Here is a 13,318-nt window from a genome sequence, read left to right as displayed (position 1 = left end):
TCTCTCTCTCTCTCTCTCTCTCTCTCTCTCTCTCTCTCTCTCTCTCTCTCACACACACACACACACACACACACAGGATCCCTATGAATTAAAAAAAATTACAGTAATAGTTCAAGTAAATTTTAACAGTTTAAATCTTAATCTCTGCTTCTACTTAACTCCTTAACAAAAATTCTGGTGTACTGAACTCCAAAAGTTTTTAAAAGACAAATAAAATAGAAAACTTCATATAGAACTACCTTTGACCTCTTAAAATGTCTCTCAAAATCATACACAATGTTCTTTATAACCTAAAACACTCATTTTCCAAAAGATGCCCTGAAAGCCGAAATTGTATCACTTCCTCAAATTCCTGCTCTAATCAATACTGAATCTCATTTCTAATCAGTCTCACACTTAACAAAATTAAATCATGTACTTTCTCAAGTTTTTAACCACTGAAAATTAGTTTTGTATTATACCATCAAATAGGAAGCTACCTTGAGACCTAGAGTTGGGTTTCTTTCCAGTTTTCCACTGTGAACACAAGACTGAACTACAAATAGGAACCATACACACACACACACACACACACACACACACACATACATATATATATATATACACACACACACGTACATACATATATATACACATACATACATACATACATACATACATACGTATGTGTATGTATTTGATGAATAAATAAGAATATATTACTAATATTACTTTTTTTAAAGACTGGAGAATAGGGCAGAACAGTAAGGTCATATAACACCAGCACTTCAGAGATGTCTGAAGGGCTGGTGAGATGGCTCAGAGAGTAAGAGAACTGACTGCTCTTCCAAAGGTCCTGAGTTCAAATCCCAGCAACCACATGGTGGCTCATAATCAGAGATGTCTGAAATAGTAGAATAAAGAATTCAAGGCTAGGGCTAGAGGGATGGCTCAGCAGTTAAAAGCATATGCTGTTCTTACAGAGGAGACAGGTACAAGTCCTAGCACCCATACCAAGTAATTCAAAACCTTAGATCCTTAGATCCAGGAGATTCAATACTATTGGCCTCTGAATGCACATGTGACACACACACACATACACACACACACAAACACAAACACACACCCCCCTATACACATATATATGTACATAATTAATAATAAATTTAAAAGTTTAAAAAAAGAGTTCTAGGCCAGTTTGAGTTACATAGTACAAGGCCAGTCTGTGATACACAATGAGACCATCTTTAAAAAAATCTAAATAGTATAGAAGGCCAAAGATGTAACCCACTGGTAGAACACATGTCCTTGTCCAGCATAGACACAGGATAAGAGAGGCCCCTACTATTTATCAGTAAGAAGAGTACTCATAAACACCCACTAAACTCATATGTACATATCCTATAACTAAGACGATACACATACATACTACTAATAATAAAGGTTTTGGTTGTTTTCATTTTTTTTTGTAATTAAAGCATCTAAACCAGAAAAAAAAATAGAATAACATTAATACAGAAAATATCCTGCCCCAAATGGAGCTTGTGGAAAATACTATGTGTGTTTATACTCACTCAAGTCATCTGACGTGTCTTCAACCCCTGAAGCACTGTCATCAGAATCAGCAATATTATCTGCCTGAGTCTGCTGCTCCTGAGAGAGGGATGAGTTTCCCAGAGTTGACTTCTCTCCCTGTAGAGCATCACTCTTCCTTTTATCCATACAAACAAAGGAGCTTGTACGTTTCTTCCCAGTCTGTTGTGATTCTGTCTGTTTCACATTTTCTTTCAATAGTAAACTGGGCACATTTTCTGACTCTAAAGGTGATCTGGGTGTCTTTTGTAATTTCATCTGAGAAATGGGTGTGTTTTCTTCTTTTCTCTGTGAATTAAGTGCTTTTTCTGTTGTTGTTGCTGCTGCTGTTGTACAGGGCGTTTTTTCTGCTTTTACTGGTAAATTTGGAGACTTTGGTACTTTTTCTGCTTTTGCCTGTAAACTAGGTGCCTTTTCTAATTTTGCCTGTGAAGATCCCTTCTGGGCTTTCATGGGTGAATTTGGTAACTTTTTCGCTTTGCAATGACTTTGATCTCGAAGTACTAACCCCAAATCTTTAGGGCCTGGAACACTGGCAGCATTTACTTTACATGATTTAACTTCTGTTTTTTCTATACAAATATCATTTTGCTTGGTTTTTTTACTACTATTTCTATTCAGAGAGCTGGTCCCAATTTCTGACTTATCATTTCTTGGCTTCAAGGTTTGATTAGTTATAATTTTAACTGCTTTGCTTTCTTCACAAATAATATTCTTCTTTGGTTCATGATTTTCGTTTTTAGAAGTCTTGGGCTCTTCCATTATTTGAAAATCTGATTCTTTCCAATTTGATACTTTAAAATGGCAGGTCTCAGGTATATGAACTGCTCCAAATCTAGTTTAGGCAAGCAAACTATAGGATTTAAAAATAAAAATCTGTTATTTAAATGCTAAAACATGTTTACTTATTAGGCATTTTTTAAAAACTTAAAATGTGTTCTTGAAACTAAATAAAAATTCTCAGAAAGTATATGAAAAGGGTTTAAATATTCATTTATCAGGAGGCAGACGCAGGCAGATCTCTCTGAGTTCCAGGCCTACCTGTTCTACAGAACCAGTTCAAGGCCACCTAAAACTATAAAAGACAACAAAACATCCACAAAAACAACAAAAAATAAGCTTTTTATAAAAACAAAGTTGTTTTATATTACCTCATAAGAATTTCTACTAACAGAAAAATAAAACCTGAAATAATATGCCTCTATCATTGCAAGGAAATAAAAAACTGAAGAGCTGCAGAATTTCAATCTTTATATACTATAAGTAAAGTCCTACAGTGACTAATGTACAAGAGGGGATACCCAGGGGGGCCACCTTTCTCTGAGGAGAATGAAAGGAGGAAATGGGGGAGAAACTCTAAGAAGGGAAACTGGGAGGAGAAAGGGATCTGATATTGATGTAAAGTGAATAAATTAATTTTTAAAAAAGTTATAGTATCTTCAGTGTTAAATAAAGTCTTGCACCTGCATGATTTCCTACCAAAAGGCCTGTTTATACCATAACCTACTTCAAACAGGATTCTCTAAACATGAGAAATATAAACAAATTCAAGTAAATAAACTTTTAAATTCTGTTATTATATATTTACTTAGACCCACAGAATGAGCACTCTCAAATACAAATGCTGCTTAAAACTAAGGGTTTTGCAGGATAACATTGTTGGTGTACAGTCATCAGTTGTAATAAATTTACCACTGTAGTACCAAGTTGGTAGGGTTAGGCTACGTACATGGAAGGACAAGAATTAAGTGGGAACTCTATATTATTCTCAACTTTGCTGTGAATCCAAGAAAGGGAAAGTAAAAGAGACATTAAAATTAATCAAAGTCTACCTTTCTCTAAAAAAAATTAATAGAAACAATTATACTGATGAAGAAACATTAAATTTATGGACTATATACATGGTAAAAAAATTGCTACATTCTGTTGAGGCATTCATATACCAGAAATACCTTATATATTACATATTATAAAAACTGGGTTTTTTAACACTTCTACCAACAAAAACAAATTCTCTGAAATTAAAGTATATTACTTTCTTTGATTAGATAATATTACTCAATTGTAAATCAAAGCAATCAAGTCTAATCATATAAACACTCATTACATAAACACAAAAGTATTATCTGAAACAAAAAGCTCAGAACATGAAGTCAATTTACTTGCAACTGTAATATATGCAAAACCATACACACGAAAAGAAATCTTAAGTCTATGTATGTCTGCATCTCATCCAGGTGGATCCATAATTTGTAATTCTAATTTGCAGGAAAGTTCTCTATACATACTATTTTAATTTCAGCCTAGATTACTACTATCTTCATTTAGTTTTTTATTTTAAAGTCAAGTTTTTCTTTAAGAAACTTCACGTGTAATTAATTAACTAACTCACTGTCTCCTGGGGAGGCTTAAGTTCAAGAATTCTCAATACAGCCCATTCTCAAACAAGTGATGCTTGATTCAGTTGTACTATCAATACCCATAATTTATTTACTCTTTTATCACTGTAGGAATCAAGGATAAACATAATCACAAGTCAACATTCTTTTTTAAGATCTCTGACATCTAATTTCTTCTAACAATTTACTTTAGAAACCACTTTAGAATGGATTGCTTCTCAGTTATTGGCATCTCATACTTCTCTTACCACTCCTGGGCATATACCCAAAAGATGCTCCAACATATAACAAGGACACATGCTCTACTATGTCCATAGCAGCATTACTTATAATAGCCAGAAGCCGGAAACAACCCAGATATCCTTTAACAGAGGAATGGATACAGAAAATATGGTACATTTACCCAATAGAGTACTACTCAGCTATTAAAAACAATGACTTCATAAAATTTGCAGACAAATGAATGGAACTAGAAAATATCATCCTGAGTGAGGTAACCCAATCACAAAAGAACACACATGGTATGTACTCAGTAAGTGGATATTCGGGGAAAAAAAAACTTCAAATACCCACGATACAACTCACGGACCATATGAGGCTCAAGAAGAAGGAAGATCAAAATGTGGATGCTTCAGTCCTACTTAGAAGGAGGAACAAAATAATCATGGAAGGTAGAGGGACGAAGGAAGCTGGAAGGGACGGGGAGGGGGAAGGAAAAGGGGGGGCAGGATAAGGTGTGGGAGGAGATGGGGAAGGGGAAGTACAGAGGGTAAGGAAATTGAAAGGAGGTATGTAGCAGTGGGGAATGGGGAACTAGGGATAGTCACTAGAAAGTCCCAGATGCCAAGAAAGCAAGAGGTTCCCAGGACCCAACAGGGATGGCATTAGCTGAAATACCCAACAAAGGGGAGAAACAACCTGTAGAGACCATATCCAGAGGTTAGGCATGGCCCCTGGTTGAGGGATGGGGCCACCTACCCACCTCAAAAATACTAACACAAAATTGTTCCTGTCTAAAGGAAATGCTGGGACAAAGAATGGAACAGAGACTGCCCCACCTAGGGATCCATACTATCTGCAGACACCAAACCTAGACACTGTTGCTGATGCCAAGAAGCACTTGCTGACAGGAGCCTGGTATGGCTGTCTCCTGAGAGGCTCTGTCAGAGCTTGACCAATACAGATGTGGATGCTTGAAGCCAACCATCAAACTGAGCATGGGGATGGCAATGGAGGAGTTAGGGGAAAGACTGAAGGAGCTGAAGGGGTTTGTAACCCCATAGGAAGAACATTATCAACCAACCAGACCTTCCAAAGCTCCCAGAAACTAAATCACAAACCAGAGTATACACAGAGGGAACCATGGCTCTAGCTGCTTATGTTGCAGAGTATTGCCTTATCTGGGATCAATGGGAGGGGAGGCCTTGGTCCTGTGGAAACTACATGCCCCAACATAGGGGAATGCTAGGGTGGTGAGGCGGGGACAGAGGTTAGGAGGAGCTCCCTCATAGAAGCAGTGGAGAGGGCAGATGGGATAGGGGGTTGCAGAGGGGAAACCAGGAAAGGGGATAACATTTGAAATATAAAAAAAATAAATAAATAATCAATTAAAAATAATAATAATAAAAAAGGAATAAAAGAAAAAGTTAAGATTATACTCCTTCCTATAATATCACATTCAGGAACACTATGGCTCTGTAGAATATGCCAATACAACATTGAAATGAACATCCATTCACAATAAGACAAGTATCTTCAACTCCATAACTCATGTTCAAGACAAGCCTCTTTATCACCACCATTATTATTTACAGCTGTCATATTATACTTCTTAAACATATCAAAACTCATACTGTACAATGAGTTATTGGCTGCAAAAGATGATTCATTTTTGCATTCTGTCTTTCATGTTTCAGTTGAATAAAGACCACCTTTGTTTTTTTACAAGTATTAGGTTTTGAGACTAAAGAGATGGCTTACAGTTAAGAGCACTGGCTGCATGGGCACGGTAGCATACACCTCTAATCCCAGCACTGGAGGCAGAGGCAGGTGAAGCTCTGTGAGTCAGAGGCCATTGAGTTCCAGGACAGTCAGAGCTACATAATGAGGGAAACATAACAAAGCACCACTGGTTGCTTCTCAGAGGACCCAGTTGCAGTCCTAGTATCCACATGGTGGCTCACAATTGTCTGAAACTCAAGTTTCAGGAGATCTATCACCTACTCCTGGCCTCTGAGCATACTGGACATACCAGGCATATACATGGCTCACATATATACATACAGGCAAAACACTCATATACAGAAAATAAAAGTAAATAAATCTTAAATATATTTATTATTTGTGTGTTTGGGGAGGCATGACATAGTGTACTGGTAGAAGTCAAGGACAACTCTATGAAATCAAGTCTTTCTCGTCCTCTTTCTCGTCATGTGGATTCCAGGGATCAAACTCAGATCAGCTTTTCAAGTCCCTCTAAGCCATCTCACAGGTGTATATTAACTCTATTTTAATATTTTCTGGTAAAATGTATAATAATTTGCAACTGTAAAAAATGTTTTTGCACCAGGTGGTGCTGGTGGCCATGGTGCAGAAATTCTAGCCCTCGAGGAAGAGGCAATTGGACCTCTAAATTTAAGGCCAGTTAGGTCTACAAAGAAAACGGATCGAAAAACAAAAGCAAAACAAAACAAAAAGTTACTGCTCAGGGATTTTGTTTTTGTATTTAATAATAAACACATTTTGCTTTTCCTATTCTTGACGTTCTATACAACTGTTAAAAGGGTTGCCAAGAGCTAGAGACATGACTCAGAGGTTAAGAGAATGTACTGCCCTTGCAGAGGACCAAACTATAACTGCCAGAAACTAAGTCATGTGGCTCTCCATCACCTATAAATTCCCATGCCAGTGGATCCAACAGCTCTGGCCTCCATGGGCACATGCACATATTCACCCAATATACAAAAACATGTTTTGGAAGTTCCTTAGATAAATGACTCTTCCTAAATTCCTACAGAAACAGACACATTTTTTTTTTTTTTTAAAAAAAAAAAAAAGGCCAACGAGATCAGCTTATAAGAGAGTTTGTCTCAAAATCTGACAACCTGAATTCAATCCCTAGTACTCAGACAGTGGAGGATATAACTAACTCCCCAAGTTATCCTCTGATCTCTACATGCAAATGCATGACCACATACATACACACAAAACAGACACACGTACAAAATAAATGCAAAACATTTTTGAAGAAAGTGGTGTATATTTTTAGAAGTTTTATTTTACATCACCTAGTAACTAATTTTTTTAAAAACTTTTCTAGTGGTGTTCTATTAGTCTTTAATATTTTGTAGACAGTATCCTACTGATGTGAACTGAAATTTCCAGGAAGAAAGTCATACCCGTGTTAAAGATTCTACAAGGCAAACAGAATTAGAACAACCAAGACTACAGAGAGACAAATAATCTGACTATCTATATAGATCCCGTAATAACTAATCGTTGCCCAGCTCTGTGTTGTTCCTAACAGCCTTATGACTAACAGGAATGCTCAAAGAAATCCCAAGCTTCTACTACCCACAGCCTAAAATATCATCAGACAGTATCTGAAGCCTATAGCAGAGGTTCCCCTGCTTTACTGTAATCACCTAACCTGATGTTTCCAACAAACATTGGTTCCTAGCTTTCTTTGTTCTGTTTTATAAAAACCTCATTAAGGCAAATGAGATGGTTCAGTGGGTAAAGGTATTTATCAACAAGCCTGATAGTCTAAGATCAATGTCCAAAACCCTCATAGTAGAAAAGAGAAAACTGTCTCCCATAAGTTGTTCTCTGACCTCCACATATGCATGTGCTATGGCATGTGCAAGTGTACACATACATGCTAAATTAAATGCAAAGACCTTATTCACCTATTGCCACACTGGAAAATGGGAGATGGATATAATATTCTCCAGTTGTGTGCCCACTACTGAACCAGCCAGGCTCCAATGCCTAGCTACAAATCGATACTCACAAAACAGTTAAATTCAATGAGTTCCCCCCCCCCCAAAAAAAAATCCTTAAAAAAGAATAAACTTTATATTCTAGCAGCTTCATAGGGATTTGTTCCTACTTTTTAAACAAGAGGCTCTACATTTTCATTTTGTATTGGAAAATTACACAGCATTTATTTTCTGGCAAATAGATATAAATAAATCTGGAGTGAAATGTAACAAACATTATTTATAAACATTCATAAAAGACAATTTAAGAGATACAAAGTGGCCTGAAGAGATAGCTAAATGGACAAAGTATCTGCTGCAAAAACATGAAGACTTAACTTCAAATCCCAATCACCACATAAAAGTCCAGCCCAATGGTGCACATCTGTAATCCTAGCAGTGGGCAACTGGAGGTGAAAAGGCAGATCCCAGGAGCTTACTGGCTAGTCAAGCCTGCCTTCAGGATAGTTTTGAACTAAGAACTATGGTCAAAAAACAAAACAAAAATATTTTGCAGTATAACATTTGTGCACTAATGATGGGAATGCCCAAATGCATTGTGGTTTTATAAAGGCTCCTCAAATATATTAAAACCAGAATAACCTATGCTACACAACTTGGATCTTATTTTTTGCAAAAGGCCCATGTTTACTCATCAATAACAAAGGTGGTGGAAACCTTTAAACATAGGGCCTAGAAGAAAGTCTAATCATAGGCTAGGACTAGTGGGATGGCTCAGTGGCTCAGACATTTGCCACCAAGCCTAAGGACCTTATTTTGACAACTAGGTTCCATATCATAGAATGAAAAAAAAGGACTTTTTTGAAGGCTGTCTGTCCTGACCTACACACACACACACACACACACACACACACACACACACACACACACACAGGGAGGTAGAAGAATATATAATTATACAATTTACAAATTCAAACCTACAACTTTAAAATGAAATTTAAATTAATCATTAGAAGCACGCCCTTAAGGGGGACTAATGCTGTTAATTTCCTAGATGTAAGATAAGATTTTGCAACTCACTGCCTCAATGATGTGCAACCTCACCAAATATCCAAAACCAACAATGTGAGTCAATTAGAATGAAACCTCTAGAACTATGCACCAATAAACCTTTTTTCTTTGTAAGGTGATTTTCTTTGGGTTTGGTTTGTGTATTTATTTTTACAAAATTGGAAAACAACCCAGAAAAATTACTCCAAAAAAATGCAATGGTGAGCTGGACACCTCCCAAATGCTTGAGAGGTGTAAAGAGAAGGATGAAGCATTCAAGGCTAGCCTCAACAGCACAGCAAAGCTGAGGGCAGCCTAGGCTACCTGAGATCTAGAATGTTTCTGAACCTGAGATAATGTGTAGTCTTTAGAACTAGTTTGCAGAAGGAGTTTGGAAAAGTTTGAAGGAAAACTAGATAAAGTCAAGAATGCTAAAAGCATCCAATAATTCATGGGCCATTGTAATAAGGGTTCAAAAGACCAGAATGGTGACAGTGATGTTTCAGATGGAAGGGACTGTGATGATAATTGAATTACAGGCTACCATTTTTAAACAGTGGCAAGTGGGATGGCTGGTTTTTATTCAAGCTCTCTTAAAAACAACAGATAAGTTTCTATGGAGAGAAATTTCCTAGGTAGCAAAGCACTCAGTGGCCTGTAAATTAATTATTGGCTGCTTTTACAGCAAATTAGCCCAATTTTACAGAAAACTGAGAGCAAAGAGAAACAGAGAAGACAGATTTGGAGAATTTGCAGTTTGGAAAAATGGAGTTGGGTGATGTTAAGGGTGAAGCCAAGAAAGATACAATTGTTTCACAAAAAGAGTAGAACCTGTCAAACTTCCATAAAATGTTTTTAAAGGAAAAGATTTATTTTGACAGTTTCAAAGATTTCAGTCTATAGTCATCTGGTTCTATTATGGTAGGCCTGAGATGAAACATAGCATCTTACAGAAAAGGATGTTGTAGAACTTATGGTGGCCAAGCAGAAAGGGGTAGAAGACAGTTGAGAAAAGACACACCTTTTATAGACATGTTCCAAATGACATACTTCCTCTAATCAAGTCCCATCTCACAACTACCCATTCAATATTAATTCATCAATGAATAAACTCATTAATTAAATTAGGTACCCCAAGATCCAACCACCTCTCGTCACCAGCTAGGAAACAGGCCTTCAATAACAAGTTTTTAGAATTATGGAAGATGCCATTGAGATTTCAAAGAAAAGTCAAAAAGGCTAGGCAATGTACTGTAAGGAGCACCTGATAAGACAATCATGGAGCTGTTAGTGAAAGCTAAAGCTCTAATGAAAACCCCAAAACGTTAAGAGATGCCAGGACACACTAAGTGTCTGTAAAGCTACAGACAGTACTCGGAGCCAACCCAAGAAATCTGCCATTTAGACTGCAACCAGCAAAGCTGTAAGAAAGAATGGATGGCCCAAACTATTTGAAACCATGACCCTTCACAATATCCCCAGGGTGCCACCACACATGGAACATCAGGATTAATGTCTGCTCTACTAGGTTTTTGGCCATGCTTTGGTCCTAAACCCTCCATGCTGTTTTTCCTTTTTAACCCTTTTGAAATGGGGATATTTGCCCTGCACTATCATATCTTGGAAGTTTCTAATTTATTTTTTTTAACAAGTGCTCACACATGAGTTTGCCTAGAATCTCGGAGATTATGGACTTTTCCTTTCCTGTAATGCTGGCCAAATCTCAGATCTTAAATAAGTTAAGCAAGTATCCTACCACTTAGCATCATCTCCCGACTTGAAATTGGATGTTTTTAATAGCATTTTTCTTAGATTTATTAATTTTTATATGTGTGTAAGTATTCTGCATGTATATATATGCACCACCTTTGTGCTTGATGTCACAGGAAGACAGAAGAGGGCATCAGATCCCCTGGAACTAAAATTACAGACCACACTTAATCACCATTTTGGTGCTAGCACCATTTTGAACCCAGGTCCTATGCAAGAAAAGCAAATGATTTTAACTGCAGAGCCATCTTTCCAGCTTCCCACACTTGGATTTTTAATTATGGAATACTTAAGACCTTAAGTATTTAAATAAATGGACATTTTGAATATTAAGATAAATATAAGACTTTCATGTTTGTTTTGGTTTTCTGAGACAGTCTTCCTGTGTAGTCCTAGCTGTCATAGAAATAGCTCTGCAGATCAGGCTGGCCTCAAACTTTAGAGATCCACCTGCCTCTGCCTCTCAAGTGCTGGGATTAAATGCCTGAAGGATATAAATTTTCCTAAACTGGGAACACAATGCTACAGTTTGGATCTTAAACTTCCCCTAAAGGCCTGTATGTTAAAGACTTGTTACTACTTACCTTAGTGCTATTGGGAGGTAGTAGAAACAATTCTAAGAGGTAGAACCTAATGAGAGGCCTTCTCATCACTGATGATATGGTTCTTAAAGAAAAGGTTAAGACACCAGCACCTTTCTTCTCTTACTATGCAGATTGCAGCATACTACTGATACAATGTACTGTCTCTCCATAGGCTCAGAAGCAACAGGTCAATAACTGAAACTCTAAAACTATTACTCCTTCTAAATTAACCATCTCGGGTATTTGTTCCATTTCAGAGAAATGACTAACACTATACAAATGTAGCAATTTCACTTCTGGATATATAACAAAAAAAGAAAAGAAAAGAAAAAACAAAAGGCCAATTTATATTCTTTTTTGACTACTTCATATGAGAACAATCGTAAAGTATTTGTGGTTTGTGACTGGTTTATTTTACTTAGCTCAGGTGAAGGTGCTTGCCACCAAGCACTTTGATCCAGAATTCAATCCCTAGGACCCACTTAATGGAGGGAGAGAGCAAACCCCTCCAAGTTATCCGCTGACCTCTACATACTAGGCATGTACTGGGTCCATACACATATACAACACTAAATAAATGTTCCAAGAACAAGAAAATATACCATAATGTGGATTAACTTTGACCATTTTGTGCTAAGTAAAATAAACCAGTCACAAACCACAAATACTTTATGATTGCACTCATATGAAAAAGTCAAAAAAAGAAGATAAAATGGCATAGGAGAGAAAAATGAAGTAATGACTAAATACTATAAACTATTAACTTTTCAAAAACATGAACTATTAAACTATTAATTTTACAGACCTTGAAATGTATGAGTATTTTATTACAATCTCAAAATTTTTTAAACTGTACTGTTTACCCCAAAGACAGCAGCAGAAAGATGGTGATGGTGCACACCTTTAATCCCAGCACTCAGGAGGCAGAAGAGGGGGGGCTAAGGAGGGTCCCTGCTGTGAGTTTGAGGATAAAGTAGTCTACAGAGCAAGTTCCAAATCAGCCAAGGTTATACAAAAAAACAAAAAGAGAAAAGATTTAAAAATCGGATATCTAAAAAAAAAGTTTAGTAGAAAGTTAATTAATAGTTGTTAATGAAATCCTTGTTCCTACAAAAGACCCAGGTTCAGTTCCTAGAACCCATAGAATGGTTGATAATCGATTCTAACTCCAGCTTCAGGGGATCTAATGTGTCCCTGTCCTCCAAAGGCTCCTGCATGCCACTATAAAGTCTATATAACTTGGACTAGAAAGATAGCTTAGCTGTTGAGAGAACTTGCATTTCTTCTAGAAAATATAAGTTCAGTTCCCATCAACCATGGTAGAGAATGCCAACTCCAACTCCAAGAGATCCAACACCCTTTTCTGGATAGACAGGTACACAAAAGGCAGATATACACACATGTGCACACATATAAACACACACAAATAATAAAATATGTCTTTTTTAAAAATGAGTCAGTATTAAAAGGATTTAAAGCAGGGCACAATGGTGTATCCCTTTAGTCCCAGCACTCAGGACAGAGGCAAGAAGATAGCTATGAAATCAGCATGGTCTACAGTAAGCTTCAGGCTAACAAAGGCTGCATAGTAAAACCACCTCAAAAAAAAAAAAGACAAAGAGAGAAAAAGGGAAAAAAGGGAAAAAAGGAAAGAAGGAAGGAAGGAAGGAAAGGAAAGGAAAGAAGGAGGGAAGGAGGGAACAAGCCCCAGTATCAAATAACAATAAGGATGTAGAGAATCTATAACCTCAACATACATTATTCCACACAACTTAATATGTCAGTCTAGCCAATTTGGAAAACCAGCAGTTCCTAATAAAACTGAACATAAATATATCAAAGCATTCAGAAACTTCACTCTTAAATGTACAGGCAAGAAAAACCACACCTGGGGCTGGAGAGATGGCTCAGTGGTTAACAGCACTGACTGCTCTTCTGAAGGTCTTGGGTTCAATTCCCAGCAACCACATGGTGGCTCTCAACCATCCATAATGAGATCTGA

The 13,318-nt window shown here is 37.0% G+C and overlaps 1 protein-coding gene and 1 pseudogene across 7 annotated transcripts in view; both read right to left on the bottom strand.

Moving 5' to 3' along the window:
• Positions 1 to 13,318, bottom strand: part of Tut4 (terminal uridylyl transferase 4) — a 128,268-nt gene that overhangs the window by 79,205 nt on the left and 35,745 nt on the right. For all 7 annotated transcript variants that reach the window (XM_029539463.1, XM_029539461.1, XM_029539466.1 and 4 more), the window contains exon 2: positions 1,554 to 2,425. In XM_029539463.1, the coding sequence (XP_029395323.1) occupies positions 1,554 to 2,334 (781 nt within the window). In that variant the 5' untranslated portion in view covers positions 2,335 to 2,425. The remainder of the gene's footprint in view (positions 1 to 1,553; positions 2,426 to 13,318) is intronic.
• Positions 5,792 to 5,903, bottom strand: LOC115064342 (annotated as a pseudogene).

The sequence above is a fragment of the Mus pahari genome, chromosome 6, assembly GCF_900095145.1.
Source record: "Mus pahari chromosome 6, PAHARI_EIJ_v1.1, whole genome shotgun sequence".
NCBI classification, from domain to species: Eukaryota; Metazoa; Chordata; class Mammalia; order Rodentia; family Muridae; genus Mus; species Mus pahari.
The sequence above is the reverse complement of the archived record's forward strand: the minus strand, read 5'-3'. Positions and strand labels throughout refer to the sequence as shown.